At 44.1% G+C, this 20,505-nt stretch overlaps 1 protein-coding gene across 7 annotated transcripts in view; it reads right to left on the bottom strand.

Moving 5' to 3' along the window:
• Positions 1-20,505, bottom strand: part of sema6a (sema domain, transmembrane domain (TM), and cytoplasmic domain, (semaphorin) 6A) — a 307,183-nt gene that overhangs the window by 21,882 nt on the left and 264,796 nt on the right. For 6 of the 7 annotated variants that reach the window (XM_085987030.1, XM_085987020.1, XM_085987032.1 and 3 more), the window contains exons 9-16: positions 18,091-18,179; positions 9,160-9,377; positions 8,248-8,379; positions 5,554-5,709; positions 4,136-4,309; positions 1,781-1,921; positions 1,506-1,583; positions 355-413 (exon numbers count right to left, since the gene is read on the bottom strand). In XM_085987030.1, coding sequence (XP_085843156.1) covers positions 355-413; positions 1,506-1,583; positions 1,781-1,921; positions 4,136-4,309; positions 5,554-5,709; positions 8,248-8,379; positions 9,160-9,377; positions 18,091-18,179 — 1,047 coding nt within the window. The remainder of the gene's footprint in view (positions 1-354; positions 414-1,505; positions 1,584-1,780; positions 1,922-4,135; positions 4,310-5,553; positions 5,710-8,247; positions 8,380-9,159; positions 9,378-18,090; positions 18,180-20,505) is intronic. The other variant, XM_085987036.1, reaches the window with a different exon arrangement.

The following is a 20,505-nucleotide window of genomic DNA, read 5'->3' as shown; positions in this document are numbered from 1 at the left end:
ATCCTTCAGACAAATGTTTAATAAATTGCAGAAAATGGGTTATTCCCTTGAGGGAGTGCTCTTATTCAGAATTAACAATACACTTTCCTGTGTTGTCCATTGGATTGCAAAGCCAGCAGTTCAATGTGTACTTGGCACCTTATAATAACGTGGCAAGTGCCAATTACTAGGCTTGGGTAGATGAGTGAGCCATAGATCTTCAAAGATCACAACTTGCACGTCAAGATATTTCTCTTATTGTACTTACACACCGTTAGAAATGACCTGTAGCATAAACACTATCCTTTTGAAATAATATTGCTGCTAGGACATCAAAAAAGTATTTCAACCCAACAAAAATACAGGTTTGCTTACTTTGGCAGTCTCCCAGACCATCTGTGTTGCCATGCTCAATGTCTTGCTCAAATGCTGATCTACATAAAAGAGAGAGACACATCTAATGGTTATGAACAGTAAAATGATACATATTTAGCACGTGAAGCTCTGACATGTAGAGCTCAGCTGATGGCTCGGTTGGCATTGACAGTGTCCAGAATGGAGCACCTACAGACCAAAAAATCCATGGGGCGACTCCTGATCTTTGCTGGTTAGCTAATCTCAGCTAGGGCAGGGGTAAGAGCACAATTCTTCTCCTAGCTTCTAGGCTAGAGAAGGGGGGTGGGTGGACGAGGGCGGGGGGTCAACAGTTAGGATGCTTGCTTGTTAATGGACCTTCATGACTTCCCACTTCCGTGATCTGAAGTGGGGTTAGCTAGCAGATGCATTAAAATGTTCAATTGCTGCGGCACCTCACCATTTCAAGATACTGTGGCATTTACAACACAGCTACAAATTAACCGACAAAAATTTCCCCCTCATTTGATTGTGCATTGTTGGGGAAATTCCGTGGTCAGATGTGGATCTGTGCTTGCGGGCTGCCGCTATGCCAAGTTCCTGATTTCAACCGAGCTCTAAATGGAACCTGTGTTCTTCCCCACTGGTGGATATAAAAATCAGGCAGCAAATTGCCACCAGACCACCTCGTAGTGACTGTTTCAGCAGCAACAGTGCTATGACCTGACAGAATGTCTCTTGCCTACCCTGCTGCTGCAGGTGGTGTATAGCCTGAGGAAACCTGAGAAGGTAAGGAAAAACTGGGGGGGAAAGGCTATGCGCCCAGAAAAACACCGTTTTTTTTTATTGCTCTCTATTATGAAAAACAAATGTATTCTATAATTTTATCAAAATTACCACCTTTTCAGTTTGAGTTCTAACCTCAAGACCACCAAGAAGTGAATGTTCAATTAGAATAAAAGAGGGCAACCAGCTAATTTGCCTGCTATTAGCAGATGACATTCAACACTCCAAGAGAACTCTGGGGAACACGCAACAAACAATTTTGCAGTATTCACTTCGACAGTGAACATTTGTCAAAAAGGCTTGGCCCTTGTGCTTGTTTGGTCACCCTCACTGTTACTTTCTTAACTACTCTGGTCACCTCTTCTTTATTTAAAGGGACCACTTACTTAGTTGCCGGTGACAGCTGTGCACATGATCCCTCCTTCAGCCAACCACAGTAGGGGTCTCGAGAAGCAACACAAGTCCTGGGGAAAGGACAAAAAAACTTCTAATGCATATCCTGGACATCATCCATGTAAATCACAGAAGAGAAATACTGCCAACCCCCTCCCCCAAATCACTTCACTATGATTTATTTTACCTGGCCTTCTTGCTGCTTCAAAAGTTAATGGTCTGCAAAATGCTTTTGGAAAGCAATTTTTTATATACACCCTGAACTCACTTTTTGCACTTGCTATGACGTTCACATCGAGCAAGAGGCACCCTCACAACACAAGTGGAGAACGCCACAAAGAGAGTGTTGCTGGGCTTATCGAGCTGCATACCCACAATTCTTCTGTCTTCCACACCATCAACGCTGCACCTAACACAAAAGGGAAAAATTTGCATTAGGAGAGTTACACCAATCTACTTTTTTTTTACAAAATATCTCTGAAGCAGCATTGCTCTAATGAGGGCAAAGTGTTACAAGCAGTCATGCAGCACTTACCACACACGTTTATCTGTAGAAGTACTCCAGGCTTTAAAATTTGATTTGCAACAATTTTCTCCCCATCTCTCCTGAAAGCACTCAGCTGTTTACATTTCCATGGGTGTCAGTGACTCTCCAGTTCCCTGCCCCAAGGTACTATTCATTCACATATTTGCCTGGACAATGAGGGCAAGATTTTCATTGGGCCATGGAGGCGGGATTGGAGGCATGTGAGGGGTTAAAATCCTGAAATTGGGGGTCCCGACCTCATCCCGCCCCCAACCCGCTTCCATGTCAGTTTCAAAGGAGGCGAATACCCGCCCCGCACTGGGACCCACCTCCCCGAGGCGAGAAGGGGATTAGTGCCAATTAACTGACTGTTAACAGGTAGTTAACAGGCAGTTTTTAGCCTAATCCCTATTTTTAATGTTGAAGTGTGGGATTCCCGACGGCTCCAAACCACGGCAAGTTAGAGGAGGCGGACCGTCGGGATGAAGGGCTTGGGGGGGTCGAGATGTCCGGTGTTCAGGTGAGTGATGGGTGCATGAGTGCAAAGGTAAGTGTGTTTGGTGTGTGTAAAATGTTTAAAGAAGTTTTACATACCTTTACTTACCTTTACAGGTCTCGGGAGTCCCTCATCTCACCGGCACAGAAAGCAGAATGGCTGTGAGCTGTCAAAAATTGCAGCATTCAGCTTTCTGTTCCGGGGAGATCTCTAAATCATCCTGAGAGGAAGGAATTAACTTGGAATACAGATTGTAAGTGTTTGACAGCTTCAAACAGCTGTCGAATGCTGATATTTCATCTGTCAAAAGGTCTTGACAGATAAAATATCAATCTATGATGTCACCTGTTGCCGGGTGGCCCTTAATTGGCCTGCTGAGCCCGCTGGGTGGGCTCAACAAGGTCAATCAAGTCAAAATCACGTGGGTTGGCTAGAACTCGATGGAGGTGGGACTACAACCCTGAAAGTTGTAGTCCCGCCTCCTCCAATGAAAATCCAGCCCTGAGTGTCACTGCCTATTCAACCTCAGGGGGGGAATCACAGCTAAGCCTGATCCTATCTTCACCCAATATCCACACACATACACATTCCACCAGAAGCAGGACTCTTGGCTGATGTTCACCTGCCAAGTCCAAAGATTGCTGAGGTCAACTGTAATCCATGGTCTCGACTGGGATCAGTTACCTTAGCATAGATCAGAAACCACACTTGGGATCTTATTGATCTATATAGCTGACTACCACACCAGGCAGTGCATTCACCCACTAAGCCATTGAGGAAATTATGCATAAAACTTCAAGACCTTTCACACAATTTGATGCAACAGTTAAGGTATAGTAGTGTTTTATTTCCTGTTTTGATTAAAAAAGCAATCTCTGTCTAAGCAATTTAGTACTGATGTGATCGTCTATCCTATTTTGATTCAAAGACCAAAGTCTTGATTTTAACTTGGGGCATGAATTCAGCAAGGGGGTGGCAGGGTGAGTGCCAAGTTTGCATAGCCGCGCTGGATTGAGGCCTGAAACATATTACCTCCTGGGCTTCATCCCTATCTCGCTGGTGAGTCTCCCGCATGATGCTGGCAGGAATCAGTCCCTGGCCGGTGCGCATGAATGAGATGTCAGAGCGTTGCTGGGGACCAGCGGGAATGGTTCCCAGTAGTCAGGTAGATGTGCTGGGGGGGGTGGGAGGGTCTGGGGGCGATCAGAGTCGGGGGAGGGGGGAAGCACAGGCTCCTCCCAGCCCACAAGGAAACATAAACTTTAAAACCAAAATTAGCTTCTCAGCCCGCTCCTGCTTGGCTAGGTTTTGTTGGCGAGGCACAACTGCTTCTTAAAATTGCTTCTAGTTCCTATTAACGTAATAGGACCCTGACTTTTGCATATTTACGAGTTCCTTACCAGCCTGCAGAGATGGCTTCAGACGCTGCCCAAAATGCACCCGTTAAAATGGTGCAGAGCGCAAGTGCATCAAGGTGAGTACTACGCGGCCCCAATTTTAACTGCCCCGCCCGCCCTGTTCTTGTTGGGCGCCGGGTTTTAAAATTGGGCCTTAAGTATCTTTCTGCTTAAATTGCAACTGTGAACTAATGATGCACCTACTTTTCTACATTGTAGATATTAATCTCCTCCAGGAAGATGCTGTCATTGATGAAGCCCGTGTTTGCTTTGGCCAGAAACTTTAAGATGATTCCTTTTTCTGACCCTAGAAACACCACAGTGTAATTCTGGTAGGGACCAGCAGCATTGTCCACGGCAATTTTGGTCAATCGGTACCTATTAAAAAAGAAGCAAATGAGCAGGTTTCATTTAGTTTATTATAAAACCCAGTTATATTGTGAATCTAATCGTATGGGACATTAAGAGGGAACTATTTTTTAAAAAGTACATTTCAGTATCATCTCAAAAACAGATTGCACGGCAATCGAGCAAAAGCAAACCAAACGATTGCTGTCCTACCCAGAATGCATTGGACAAAGGAGAAGCGATGGCAAGCTCCCGATGGTGAAAGCAAAATGTAATGGGTTTCTTCACAATGTAACAGAGGGCTTTTGCTTATATGTAAACTATCAAGTTCACTCCTTTAACCATTTAGTTCCTATTCAACAGTAATATGCAGACTACTTCAAGAAACAGACAAGCTCCCTTTTGTTCACCTACACTGGCAGATCAACAGAACTTAAAAAGAAAGCTATTCTTTAAAAATTCTAAATACATCTATACCAAGGGCTGCATTGTTCAACCCATGAAATATGATTTTTATAGAACTGCTCTTTCTCTATATATGGGCATAACAGTGCACTCACTGTTTAAACTCTTAACAGCTGTGCTGCCTTCAACCAAATGCTACAGAAAGTCACGCACTAACCAAACATTTCCCCAGCAACCACACTGCTACCAATGAACAGGAGCTCACACAAGCCAATTGAAACAAGTATCTGTGCTCACAGCCAGAACAACAGAACCCCTTTGAAAAAAAATGAAAATGCCAGAAATTAATAGGTCAATCAGATTCTGAAAAGAGAAAGACAAATTAATGTCTCAAATATGCCCCTTCATAATATTAACCCCTTTTTCTTTTAGATGCTGTTTTCAGCATTTTCTGTTTTTGAATTTCAGACTTCCAGCACCTGCACTTTTACTCTCTTTGCTTTGAAAGGTGTCATTTCTTTTTTGATTGCATTGTATCACCATAATCCACAACAAATTTATTAATTTAACACATTGCAAACACTTTAGAAAGTATCGTTGCTGGTTGCGATTAAACCATGAAAACAGAAAACAAATTAGCGAGCCATTCTATTTCACATAATAAGTTGCATAGTTAGTGGCTTCTGGCATGTCTTGACTATTTAATAAAATATATACATTGAAAAAATCATCCAAAAACTGCAGACAATATAAAATTCTTCTCAAGCACTGAAACTTGTTTCTTTTTTCTTTGGGAATAATGCCAGAACAGGCCAATAAAAAGGGATGGTCATACTTTAAGTTAAGACCGAATAAAGGGGGCCACTAACCTGACCATCGTCCTCAAAAACCACGGCCTATTGTCAATTGAAGGTACAGCTTCATCCAGAAGAGGATGCGTTTTAATGAAGTTGAGGGTATCATCTGGGAATCCGTTGGAGGTCCCATATCTTTCCAGTAATACTGAACCTGCACAACAGCCAGGCCTTTGCAAGAGAACAAAGATGAGGATTGTTAAAGAGGGAAAAAGCAGCCAGAAGCACCAGCTTTGTAAAATTGGTGCTTGGAAAACTTTTAGGATTATGGTGGCATTCTAAGATGAGGTGGTAAAGGAAGTTAAACAGTGCGTCTTGCCCATTAAACTATTCATGCGCTTCCTTTGGGTGCTTTAATTTTTCAATGGGACTTGAAGACTGCTTTCTTCTATAGCACTTGGAGCCCTCCCAACTGCTCAGCTAATCCACACTGGGGTGGCTGTGCTGTAAAAAATGTACAGCCCAGGGATTTTCTCATGAACAAACACAGATCTTCCATCCACTATGTACACCATGTTCTTTTTAAAATATTTATCCATGTCCCCATTTCTCCTGTTAATATTTATCAAATAAACTAGATTATTCCCATTGTGAATCATAATTGGTGTCCTATTTTATATATGAAGCTGAAAAGAGACTAATTGCTTGACAAATACAGAGGGACACAAGTGCACACTTAATGCAATTGTATCAATCCTTTTCTCTGCTATTCAACAGGAGGCATTAACCTGTTTTAAGTTAAATAGGTTAACACCTCTGCTAAAACGGCAAAGAGAGGAAATTCAGGCAAATGCACTGAGCATTTGCACATACATTTTCCACAGCATATTTTTACAGCCTAATTACCACATGGCTGTATTTAAGGGTTGCTGTACTTCTGATATATTGGCTAATATATTTTATATGGTCAAAATGCTACTAAAACTATAAAAATTTTGGCCTGGCATGCTTAAAGGAAGTTCTTTTCTGTTGATAATTCAGTGGTGCCCTGGCCAATATTTATCCCTCAACCAGCATCACTAAAAAACAGATGATCTGGTCATTTATCTCATTACTCTTTGTGAGATCTTGCTGTGCAAAAATTGGTTGCTGTGTCTCCTACATTACAACAGTGACTACACTTCAAAAGTACTTTATTGGCTGAAAAGCACTTTGGGACATCCTGAGGCCGTGAAAGGCACGATATAAATGCACGTTCTTTCTTTTCTTTACACTGTTACAAATGTAATGGTAGGGATTACTTGGCGTCTGGTGGTAGCGCAGTGAACCTGGACCGAACCCTCATTTTAGCTCCCATTCTCTCGTGTGCACCGGGTTCTACAATTTTCAGCTGTCAGCAGATACAGTACTGCACAACAGCCAAAAACCTCATTTCAATCAAGAAGACAAATTGGAAGAGCCAAGTTCTGCCCCAAAGCCACACACTTCCCATCGATAGTCTATGGAGCGGTATTATCAGTGGTCATTGAGCCTACAGTCTGGTCTATCTCAGCTAAAAGGAAGCAATGTCAAGTGGAAGTAACAAAATATTTTATACACAATTTGAATTCATATTGTTTCAAGGCTCAAAGATCCAGTGAAATGTTATCTCCGTGCACGCTTGATTTTCTTTTATGCTGGAAAAACATATGGAGAAAAAAAGTTGTTGAGCCCATGCAGCAATGTGCTAATCAAGTGTCATTGAAATGAGTGCTTTGTGCTATCCAGGAATGCCCTCAAATTTAACTTTGAAAATCAAATCAATCTGGCCAATGTGGGCCAATCTTTAATGGAATAAACAGACTCAGGAGCAGCTGAGCTCTGCATTTAAACAAAGTCCGTGAAAGACGATGAAAGTAGATCATTTGTACTCTGACTAGTGCAAGAGTCTAATGGAAAAAAAACCAGGTAAAATTAACTATCATAGAATCATAGAATGATACAGCACAGGAGGCCATTCAGCCCATCGTGCCTGTGCCGGCTCTTTGAAAGAGCTATCCAATTAATTCTGCACCACTGCTCTATCCCCCTAGCACATCAAATTTTTCCACTTCAAGTATTTATCCAATTTCCTTTTAAAGTTATTATTGAATCTGCTTCCATCACCCTTTCAGGCAGTATATTCCAGATCGTGACAACTCGCTGCACTATTTTTTCCCCCTTAGTCTTTTATAAACATAAAAAGGATAGTCAAAGAATGGGCGGGGCCGATTACGGGCCAAAAAGGAGACCTTCTAGAGGCAGAGGGAATGGCTGCGGTACTAAATGAGTACTTTGTATCTGTCTTCACTAAAGAAGAGGATGCTGCCAATGAAGCAGTAAAGGAGGAGGTAGTGGAGAATTTAGATAGGATAAAAAATCTTCAAACCTTGGTTCAAGTGAAAAGCAATGAACTAATCTGCCAACCCTTTAACTTTTGCGTGATAAGATGTTATCCTTTGAACTATTTTAAAGTGAGGGTGGAGGCATGTTCATTCAAAAAGTGTGTGTGTTGGGGGTTGTGTGGTGGGTGGGGCAGAAATTGTGAATATGTTGTTTACTGAATTAAGGACAAAATCTTGTATTCTTTCTTCAAATCAAATACTTACTCTTATCTCATCTATTCATTCTAGTGGAAAATTAGAAAATGTTCAGGGTCACTGCCAAGAGGCTTTTATATTGTTTGAACATTTCTGGCTGCTTCTTAAAGAATTTTTTTTGAAAATATTTTTTTAAAGACAGCCAGCATACCTTGGCTTAGGAACTCGGTCTTCAGGGACTGGCGTCCATGTGGAATCAGAGGACTTCTGCTCTTTGAATCGACCAGTAAAAACAGTGGCAATGTCCTCCATATCATACCCGCAGACTGCTGAGCCAGGGATGCTGCAATGTGACGTTTACCAGAAAAGCACTGTTCACTCAAGAGCCATGCAGCAAATCAATCCTTAGCACATTCTCCAAAGTTGGCTTCCTGTTCCCGTACTAACAAGCTACTCCATAATGAGCTCTCACACAGCTTGAGGGTTTTCTACAACCTCCCCGTCCTTCCCCGCCACCCCCGTAAACACAGCCCTATGCAGAGGACATTGGAGTACTGTAGTAGTACATATGCTGTGACAGGCTATGCTTGTCCCCCAAACTTTTCGGCTTTTAATTTATCCTTGCTTCAGTCAGAAAGCGATGGCCAATTAAGCAATAGAAAAAAATTAACAAGATAAACTACTGCTTGTTCTATGAACAAAACAGAACAAAGCAGAAATAATGAGACTAAACATTACAGATTCTAGTCACACTTGGAAAGAGATGCTGTGCTTTTGTTCATTGTGGCAGTTAATGCAACCCAAGAAAAAGCCTCAGAGATATAACACTATCGACATATTCATAAATATCAGCCATTTTGTAGAGTGAAAATGCAAGTGCATGCAATTAAATTTTCATTTAAAACAACAAGTCCCTAAAAGGAAAGAAATTGCACATAATTATCATGTGTGTTCTGGAAATTTTATTATGGGACCCCAGTAAAATTACATTTGACCTACACTTAATAGCAGCCTTCAGCTTAGAGTGTTCTGTGCTGATAGTTTAAACAAGCAATGTGATTTCAAGATATTCATTGTAATAGCTTTAGTCTTGCATCTCAAAGGCTCTCTACAAAACATTTACCTGTTGTAAGGGGTAGAAAACGTTGCTAGAATAACATCACGGCCGTTAATATGGACAACATCCGTCACTGACTGCAGGATGTTGAAGTAAAAGTGTGAGTCCCCTGGTACGGAACAGTTGAGACGAGCCTTCACGAAGGATGTCCATTGCTTCTCCAATACTCTTTGAGAACCTCCCATGTCATTTTTACAGACTCGGGCAACTCTTGGGAAAAGCACCTGAAAAAAATATAGGCAAGAATTTTGAAACTCCCTTCAGTTCTTAAACAAGAACTTCACTACACAGCCCCCGCACTTAAAACTGAAGTCTATACAATAAAAGTATTATACAAATTGAATCAGGTCTCTAGTGGAGTAGCATATATGAGTACATAAGTATGCTTAGCCAAAGAGTGCCTTTTATGAGTTCAGCTGCTGAGGACTCCTGCAAATTGAATTAACAATTTCTGTTAATGTTACCTGAAAGAGGTGCTAACTGGAAGTTAGTTACTATTATTGAGTTTTTTAAAATTTAAGTTAATACACATGCATGTGGGCTCCCCTCCCCTACCCTAATTCCAATCTGCTAGGTTGGAATGGGTTGGTTGCCTCCTTCACAGTTGGGAAATAGAGAAACCACATACATTATGTAGAGAAAATGATTCATTAAAAAGGACCGGTTTTAAAAATCAGACAGGAAGTAATATACAACTTGAAATTAAGATCCCTGTTGTTATTACCGAGTGACTAATGGGCTGTGCCAGATTTGTAGCAAAGTCCAAATACTATTCAGGTTAGTCTTAAATGAAAAATCCAGTTCCACCCCTACCCATAAGGTAATACTTTAATATCACAGTGAAAATGGATTTAACTTTAGGTCGGTATTTTGTTCAAAGAGCAAAATGTGGATATTGTGTCATTTTACCATCATTCTGTTTGTTTTGAGTTACCACTCTGACCAATTATAAAGCTCACAGGAGCAGTGCTGCAGACCATTCATTAACAGAGACACTGGAGATTATCTAATATTTTAATAGGGAAAGCCAGGGGGAGTGATACTGGTAAGGAAGAGGGAATACTTTTTATATTAAAAGTACGCCCGGCTTTTATAAAAGAAAACGACAAACTCATCTGAAGTTTGACCTTTTTTGTTGAAAATGTCATATTTTCCCACCAACCCTGGAGTGCCCTCTTCCCCCTCCGACTGCTCCAGTGATATAATTTAAAGGAAGCATCCTGGAATGGCTTGATTGCAAACAGCGAGGAGGGACAATTTCAAAATAGCCTGAAAGCTGCTATAGCCTGGAAAATGTAAGTTTCCAACCTGTAGTATGGTTTAGAGGGGTCAGGTGGCTCCGGAGCAGTTCTCATGTAACAATGCTTCACGCTGTATATGATGGAGCCCCTCTGCAACATTTCCATAACTGATCCCACTGGGGTAGACTAGCAGTGAAGGAGAGACTCTACTTGAGAGAATACATGCTAGCATGGAAAACCAGTGTTTTAAAAAAAAAGTTAAATAAATTTCAAGTGAGTTTATCATTCTCTTCTACCAAAGGGAATGGGAAATATCTCTCCCAAACTTTCTTTCCTCCTTCAGCCATTAAGCTAACCAGGAAAAAATGTATTTTAGCTGGCAAAAAGAAAAAAAAAGTGATGAGTTGTTAATTGTGAAAAGTTAATTCCTGCTCATGTAGGGTGGGGGGAGGGGAAGTCTCACACAAAGTCCTTTTTTGTAAACATAAGTTCCATCTAAAAATACCAGATGCCATTTGTATTTTTGTTTCCCTACATTACAACAGTGACGACACTTCAAAAGTACTTCATTGGCTGTAAAGTGCTTTGGGACGTCCTGAGGTTGTGAAAGGCGTTATATGAAGGCAAGTTCTTTCTTTCTTTCACCACAGTAAAAATCTTAGTGTGCATTTACTCTACTGGTGATTCAGTCTTAATGTAGAACAAGAACATCAGGGCCTAGAAATTGAGTTGACGCCGCGCCAGGGCTTTAGCGCCGGAAATTTAGCGCTGGCGCTAATTCCCTTGCGCGCGCCAAAAATTCAGTAGCGCCGCGCCCAGACGGCTGCCGGCGCTACTGGCGGGCGTGAGCGCCTCCCAATGGGCGCTGAGTGCCGAATTGCGGCGCTAATCCGGCGCTGCGGCACCCGATGCGGTGCGGCAGGCTGGGGAAGTGCAGGCCTCCTCCTTCAGTTAAGGAGGAGCTGCCTGCACCCGCCCGCTGTCCGTTCAAATATTGAAAAAATGAGCCCGGCACCTCAGACAAGTGCCGGGCTTGCAGGCCAGACGCATCTGTTCCGCGGGGGGGGGGGTGGAGGAGTCCGGGGAGGGAGGTGCGGGCAGGCAGCCGACGGGAAAGCGGCCGGCCGCCGCGCGACCTTAATGCGCCGGCGCTAACTCGGGGAAGACTCGGTTGCCAGAGTCTTAGTTGCGGCTGCCACGGGCGAGGCGGCCGCAAATGAATTTCGGCGCTGGGGCCCGTCGGCATGGCAACCGGGACGCTGCGCACACCGATGACGTCATCGGTGCCGACGCAGCGCTACCGGCTTAACGCCGACGGAAGGGCCCCACTCAATTTCCCAACTGGCCATAACTCCGGCGCTAGGCCCTCTAGCGCCTCAAATGCGGCGCTAAGGCTACTCAATTTCTAGGCCCAGGTATCAGCTTTTTCCCTGTAGTGGCTTATTTTCTGCTCTTCCATAGTTTACATTCCCCTACCCTTGCAGGTTAACTTTGAGGTAAATGCTTCACATGGCATCTTATAACTTGTTCTTACAGGCCCTGGGTATATTTTTAAATGAGTTGTAGTGGAGAGCACAAAAATCTTGTCTGGATGCTGGAATTAAATCCAGAATTCTTTCATTGGTGATTAAAGGCCAATCTGATCTTGCCAACTCAGCCTTGTTTATGAAAATGCAACATACAAACATAAGAACAATGACAGACAAGTAAAGACCCTCTGGTCCATTCAGCTTGTCACACACAATACTCTCAACCCTACCCAAAACCATGTGATCACTGGGAGAGGTGAAAAACCAGTTAAAAACCCCAGGCCAATTTGGGGAGAAAATCTGGGAAATTCCTCTCCGAACAAATTAGGTGATCAAAACTAGTCCAGGGGATCACGCAGATCAACCCAGTGTCAGCAACTCATTTGGATATCTCAGCTTTAGTAGGTTTACTAAGAAGGAGGTAAAGATGGAGAAATCCCCACTGATGGGCCTGTGTGCCACCTGGTATGGTAATGAGTCATACAGACAAAGTAATATTTCTGGACTTCCTGGAGTAAGCTAATCTCCATCAGGTTAGTGGTTGGGGTATTGCTCCAGTTGAGGGTGTTGGTTCCAGTTCCCTGTGATATGCAACTTAGGTAAGGTATTGGTAACTGCTTATACCTATGGAATTGTAAAAAAAATGTATTTATGGGATGTGGGCATCACTGGCAAGGACAGCATTTATTGCCCATCCCTAATTGCCCTTGAGAAGGTGGTGGTGAGCCCCCTTCTTAAACTGCTGCAGTCCGTGTGGTGAAGGTACTCCCACAGTGCTGTTAGGTAGGGAGTTCAAGGATTTTGACCCAGTGACGATAAAGGATCGGCGATATACTTCTAAGTCAGGATGGTGTATGACTTGGAGTGGAACTTGGAGGTGGTGGTGTTCTCATGTGTCTGCTGCCCTTGTCCTTCTCGGTGGAAGAGGTCATGGGTTTCGAAGGTGCTGCTGAAAAAGCATTGGCGAATTGCTGCAGTGCATCTTGTAGATGGTACACACTGCAGCCACGGTACACCGGTGCTGGAGGGAGTGAATGTTTAAGGTGGTGGATGGGGTGTCAATTAAGCGGGCTGTTTTGTCCTGGATAGTGTCGAGCTTCTCGAGTATTGTTGGAGCTGCACTCATCCAGGCAAGTGGAGAGTATTCCATCACACTCCTTACTTGTGCCTTGTAGATGGTGGAAAGGCTTTGGGGAGTCAGGAGGTGAGACACTCGCCACAGAATACCTAGCCTCTGACCTGCTCTTGTTGCCACAGTATTTATGTGGCTGGTCCAGTTAAGTTTCTGGTCAATGGTGACCCCCAGGATGTTGATGGAGGCGGATTCGGTGATGGTAATGCCATTGAATGTCAAGGGGCAGTGGTTAGACTCTCGCTTGTTGAAGATAGTCATTGCCTGGCACTTCTGTGGCGCAAATATTACCTGCCACTTATCAGCCAAAGCCTGAATGTCATCCAGCTCTTGTTGCATGCAGGCATGGACTGCTTCATTATCTGAGGAGTTGTGAATGGTGCTGAACACTGTGCAGTCATCAGCGAACATCCCCATTTCTGACCTTATGTTGGAGGGAAGGTCATTGATGAAGCAGCTGAAGATGGTTGGGCCTAGGACACTGCCCTGAGGAACTCCTGCAGCAATGTCCTGGGGCTGCGATGATTGACCTTCAACCATCTTCCTTTGTGCTAGGTATGACTCCAGCTAGTGAAGCGTTTTCCCCCCGATTCCCATTGACTTCAGTTTTACTAGGGCTCCTTGATGCCACACTCGGTCAAATGCTGCCTTGATGTCAAGGGCATTTGCTCTCACCTGACCTCTGGAATTCAGCTCCTTTGTCCAAGGCTGTAATGAGGTTGGGAGCCGAGTGCTCTTGCTGGAACCCAAACTGGGCATCAGTGAGCACCTTATTAGTGAGTAAGTGCCACTTGATAGCACTGTCGATGACACCTTCCATCACTTTGCTGATGATTGAGAGTAGACTGATGGGGCGGTAATTGGCCGGGTTGGATTTGTTCTGCTTTTTATGGACAGGACATACCTGGGCAATTTTCCACATTGTCCGATAGATGCCGGTGTTGTAGCTGTACTGGAACAGCTTGGCTAGAGGCGCGGCTAGTTCTGGAGCACAAGTCTTCAGCACAATAGCCGGGATGTTGTCGGGGCCCATAGCCTTTGCTGTACCCAGTGCGCTCAGGCATTTCTTGATATCATGTGGAGTGAATTGAATTGGCTGAAGACTGGCTTCTGTGATGGTGGGAACCTCAGGAGTAGGCTGATATGGATCATCCATTCGGCACTTCTGGCTGAAGATGGTTGCAAATGCTTCAGCCTTGTCTTTTGCACTCACGTGCTGGGCTCCACCATCATTGAGGATGAGGATATTCATGGAGCCTCCTCCTCCCGTTAGTTTGTTAATGGTCCACCACCATTCACGACTGCAGAGCTTTGATCTGGTCCATTGATTGTGGGATCACTTAGCCCTGTCTATGGCATGCTGCTTCTGCTTTTTAGCATGCATGTAGTCCTGTGTTGCAGCTTCCCCAGGTTGGCACCTCATTTTTTGGTACGCCTGATGCTGCTCCTGGCATGCTCCTCTACACTCCTTATTGAACCAGGGTTGGTCCCCTGGCTTGATGGTAATGGTAGAGTGAGGGAAATGCTGGGCCCTGAGGTTACAGCTTGTGGTGGAATACAATTCTGCTACTGCTGATGGCCCACAGCGCATCATGGATGCCCAGTTTTGAGCTGCTAGATCTGTTCTGAATCTATCCCATTTAGCACGGTGGTAGTGCCACACAACACGATGGAGGGTGTCCTCAGTGTGAGACGGGACTTCGTCTCCGCAATGACTGTGCGGTGGTCTCAGCTGCCAATACTCTCATGGACAGATGCATCTGTGACAGGTAGATTAGCGAGGATGAGGTAAAGTAGGTTTTTCCCCTCGTGTTGGTTCTCTAACCACCCGTCGCAGGCCCAGACTGGCAGTTATGTCCTTCAGGACTCGGCCAGCTCGGTCAGTAGTGGTGCTACCGAGCCACTCTTGGTGATGGAATTTGAAGTTCCTCACCCAGAGTACATTCTGTGCCCTTGCTTCTTCCAAGTGGTGTTCAACATGGAGGAGTACTGATTCATCAGCTGAGGGAGGGTGGTAGGTGGTAATCAGCAGGAGGTTTCCTTGTTCATGCTTGACCTGAAGCCATGGGGTCCAGAGTCAATGTTGAGGACTCCCAGGGTCACTCCTTCCCAACTGTATGCCACTGGGCTGCCACCCCTGGTGGGTCTGTCCTGCCGATGGGACAGGACATACCCAGGGATGGTGATGGAAGAGTTTGGGACATTGGCTGAAATGTATGATTCATTTGTGAGCATTCTGTGAGTATTATTGTGTTTTGTAGCGGTTTGTTACAACTGAGTGACTTGCTCGGCCATTTCAGAGGGTAGTTAAGAGTCAACCACATTGCTGTGGGTCTGGAGTCACATATAGGCCAGACCAGGTAAGGACGGCAAATTTCCTTCCCTAAAGGAACATTAGTGAACCAGATGGGTTTTTATGACAAAATGATAGTTTCATGGTCACCATTACTGATACTAACTTTTTATTCCAGATTTATTTAATTAACTGAATTTAAATTCCCCATGGTGGGATTTGAACTCACGTCATTAATTCAAGCCTCTGGATTACTAGCCCAGTAGCATTACCACTATGCTACCATTCCTGTGTCTTGCCCTAGAGTCAGGGCCTTCAAGAATGGAAGAACATTGGGATAGGGTGTGGCAATCTTCTCCAATTTGGGTTTATACACAGTGCAGAATCAACATAGGGGGGCACCTTTAAAAAAAAATGTATTTTAAATATCATTGTTACAAATAATACTAATGTTCTATCCTAATGCAATACTGTATGAACTATTTCCCACCTACACATTCCTAATTTTGTATGGGATATTTTCATGCTATGGGTAGCACAGAGTTAATATATAACAAAATATACTGATGTAGATATAAGCATCAGAGAGACTGCAGTAAGCATGGTATTATCTTAACTTGTCTCTAATGAATTAGAAGTTCTTACTGCTATTTCTCAGGGCAAAAACAAATGATGTTTCAGTGTTTTGTAATGTCATCCCATGCTTTAATGAGCGCAGAAGTTGTACTTCATCATCCTTTCATTTGCCCATTAATCATATTACAAATCTGTTCCTTTGAGTTTCATATTTACATACAAGGAAAATAAGTCCTCAAGTTAATTCAATCCACTGTTTTTTTGTGAGCTGACAAAAAAGAACAGTTTCAATAGAGGTAGGAACCTCCTTCCTCTTCATTACAGAGGCCCACGAGGGCTGATGCTGCAACTCCTCAAGGCTGACATTTTAGTACAACCTTTTAAATCCCTTTGGAGCTCCATAAACAGTAATTGCCTAGTTTCAAATGTTGGAAACTCATTTCATGCCGATTGCTTCGTATGTGTCCTGCCCAACTCAAACCCTGCCCACCATGTCGGATTGACTTTGACAAATAAACACACTGAGAAACAAAAGCAATATCACATCCGCAGTCTCAGTGACCCTCTCTGCCTGGCGCTGGATTTTTGCTGTTATCATCACTTCCTAAATAAATACACAAACTATTCCAAATTTTTGTTCTTGTACTTTGCCCTCTGCCCACCGTCAGTGTTCTTCCTGTTTATTCAGAAACTTTGTACATCTGTCAGCATATTTCATTACAATACTCTTCTGTGATAAGGTAATATTATTAGGATTCTTGGGAATAAATGAGGTCTTCCCTCTCAGTTATTTATGCACTGGTGTTTAGCTATTAATTACTAGCCAGTGACGCTGCCTCACTGTACAAACCATCAATTGTTCTTTTGTCATCTTTGTGAATTAGTTAGAAGCTCCTTTTCAACAACAAGTGTTTCAGTTAGAAAAAATGCACTAAGCTTTGCTCAGTGGTAGCACTCTTGCCTCCCGAGTCAGAAGGTTGTGTGTTCAGGCCCGGTTCCAGAACTTGCAGCATATAACCTAGGCCGACACTTCAGCACAGTACTGAGAGTGCTGCATTGCTGAAAATGCCGTCTTTCCAATGAGACATTAAATTGAGGCCCCATCTGCCTGCTCAAGTGGGTGTAAAATACTATTTGTAGAAGAGCAGGGGAGTTCTCCCAATGTCCTAGTCACCACTGAACCCTCAACCAGCACCATGAAAAACAGAGCAACTGGTCATTTACCTCACTGCTGTTTGTGGGACCTTGCTGTGTGAAAATTGCCTGCTATATTTGCCTACAAATCAGTGACTACACTTCAAAAATAACTGATTGCTTGTGAAGCATTTTGGGATGCCCAGACAGCATGAAAGGCAATATATAAATGCAAGTTCTTTCTTTAAAACACTTTAAGTGTAAACAATACAGTTCTATGCAGCATGAGGAATGCCCCATTTTCTTTAAGGAATGCTTTAACAAGGTTCTTTTAAAGGATGAGCGTGTAGCTTATTTGGGGATTGTACAAAGCATCCCAACAAAGACAATATAAAGTGAATGCAAGATATTTAAAATTGTTATGTCAGAGCTTCCTAGTGTGTAAGAACAATACCTTGTGTATTAAGTCCTACAAATCTGTAGGTTACAGGTTTAATCGCCAGTCTGCTGAGTGAGACAGGAGCCAGGGTGCTACAACTGGCATCAGCAGACTTGGGTTGAGAAAGAGCAAAAACGTGATAGCCACGGTTTCTGCTCCTGATCATTATTAAGTGACTCCTACTGGATGTAAGGTGAGCTCAGATTGGGCTCAGTTGTGATACCCACCATGGCTACATCACCTGCTGGCACTATTCAAGCACACACACCAACAGTAGCCACTTAGCCCATGGAACGAAACCCTAACAAGAGTCAGCGGCACTGGGAGAGATGGGGAGATGGAAGGGAGGGGTAGACCATCAGATCAATACACATATAGTAACCTTCCTTTTTAGGGATGGATTTTGTGATCTGTACAGCTACCATGCCAGGTGGCCGATCAAAAGGATATGTTGTCTACTTCTCTTGGTTTAAAAAATAATAACAAACAAGTCACGGTACATCAAGAGAATCTTGCAATGGATAAGACTACTAAAGATCTATACCTCTTACTGGTCATAACCCCATGTTATTCAAGAAAGTTTTGATCCCTACCTTTCCCATGGTGTTGTATTCTACAGCTATTTCCCGAAAGAAGAAGTAGATATAATCATCGTAATCCACAGCCTGGACAAAATATGGTTCTGTAAAAGAATAGGGAAGCACACATTAAATACTTCAGCTATAAACATAGTTCAAACACTGAGGGCGTGATCTTGCCAGCCCTGGGGAGGCGGGTATAGATGCAGGACTGCCGGGAAAATGTCAGAATTTGGGGGCAGGTGCCACCTCCGTGCCATCTTGCTAGGAGGCGGGTAGCCGTCCCGCACCAGGTCCCGTCTCCTTGGATGCGGGAAGGGATTAAAGCCAATGAATTGCCTGTTAACAGGCAGAAAATAGGCTTATCACCATTTTGCCCACACAAGTGTGGGCTTCCCGAAGGCTCCGAACCCTGCCAGGGTCACCGAGGCGAGTAGTGGGTCTGCAGTGGTCGGGGGGGTGGAGGGTGCAAAAGTGCGCTGTGAAGGTAATTGATGGGTGCAATCTGGCCTCGGGCGACTGTCTGTGTGGAGTTTGCACATTCTCCCCGTGTTTGCGTGGGTTTCCTCCGGGTGCTCCGGTTTCCTCCCACAGTCCAAAGATGTGCGGGTTAGGTTGATTGGCTATAATAAATTGACCCTTAGTGTTAGGGGGATTAAATACGTGGGGTTGCGGGGATAGGGTGGGATATGTGTTGGTGTAGGGGTTACGGGGATCGGGTGGGATATGTGTCGGTGCAGGCTCGATGGGCCGAAATGGCCTCTATCTGCACTGTGGGGTTTCTGTGATTTCTGTGAAGTGTGGAGAGGAGAGGTGAGTATCTGAGAGAAGTGGAAAGTGTTAGAAAAAGTGTACTTACCTTTGTTTCTTCCTGCAGGCTTCAGTCGGTGGGTATGCGGAGAGTCTCGCACCTTCGCGGTATTAATGACAGATGGCCGTTGCATTCTCCAATGCAACAACCATCTCATTTCTGCAAAAGAAAGAGGTTTGATGAGGTCTTGAATTCAAGAGCTCATCAAACTACAGAGAATGTCAGTATTTGACAGCTTCACAGAGCTGTCAAACGATGACAATTTATCTGTCACAAATTTTTGACAGATGAAACGTCATACGTTGACGTTCTCTGCAACTGGCTTTCCCTTAATTGGCCTGCTAAGCCCGCTGGGTGGGCTTAACAAGGTCAATCAAGGGAAAATAGCATGGGTTGGCCAGAAGTTGATGAAGTCGGGACTGAAACCCGACAAGTGGGAGTCCCGCCTCCAAAAGCTCCCCACTGGCAAAATCGAGCCCACTGAGTCTCAGAGTGTCACAAGTTACATGGCACAATCAAATCTTTCTATTTAATGCTCGTGCACAGTCCTATTTACGCTGTGCATGCGGTACACAGAGGGCTGAATTTTGCCGGTGCTCAGAGTGCGGGTTTGGAGGCGGGTCCGCTGTCAAAATAGCAAAGATTGACAGTGGGTAGGAAACCTGCTGTCAACCCGCCTCCACGCAAGTCTCCCAGGTGTTGGGTCTGTCTGTGCAAAACTGACCCGACACCAAGCGGCGGGGGAGACAACTGACATCACTAAATGGCTTGTTAACAGCCAATTTAATGCTATTTTGAGCCTACATTGCAATTTTACGAGCTCCCCCATGGGTTACCCACTGCTCGGGGAACATGCTAGCTCAGCGTGAGTTGAGTCTGCTTTGATTTCCTTGATAACCTGACAGCTGTAGAAGTGGCATAAAGGATACCATGTTGCAGATGGTCAGTTTCAGAGCTCAAAAACTGTTGGTTATTGCATTTGTAAGACGTATAGAGATTTCTTTAGCTTGCAAGTGTTTAGAGCCAAATGTATACCCAGTGGCACCTCATTGGAACAACCTCTCTCACCATTGACAGATCGCTTCTGTCATCTCAACTTCAGCTGCCATCTATTGTAGCAACATCGGTGCCCTTGAAAAAAAACACATCTTGGTCCTCTGAATCCTTCCATGATCAGCCCCAACACCAATATCACCAGGCACACCAACATCACCAACCTTCTCCGCCATCACCTGATGCTGCACAGGACCCAGGGCATCAGCCCCTGACAACATTGCTACCCGGGAGGCCAGCAATGACATCATTATGGCCAGATTTACTTCACTTGACGCTGTACACCCTGGCTGCCACATGATGCGCCAGGTTGACACCATCCCACCCCAGCACCGTAAAGCAACCCTATAATATCCAAGCCATTCCATTCACACTCATCACTATAGCGGGGTGGGGGGTGAAGTTATGTCTAAACATTCACTGGAACTCAGTAAGACACTTCTCAAGGTGCACACAGATCTGTCCAATAAGGTGAAATGGTGAAAATATAGATTTCACTGTCTGACAACACATTACCAATACTTCACTTGAATATTGGCTAAACCTCTCAAGTGCCTACCCTTGTG

The sequence above is a fragment of the Somniosus microcephalus genome, chromosome 1 (assembly GCF_052327205.1).
Source record: "Somniosus microcephalus isolate GS21.2 chromosome 1, FLI_Smic_1.0, whole genome shotgun sequence".
NCBI lineage: Eukaryota > Metazoa > Chordata > Chondrichthyes > Squaliformes > Somniosidae > Somniosus > Somniosus microcephalus.
This window is presented reverse-complemented; position numbering and strand designations above follow the sequence as displayed.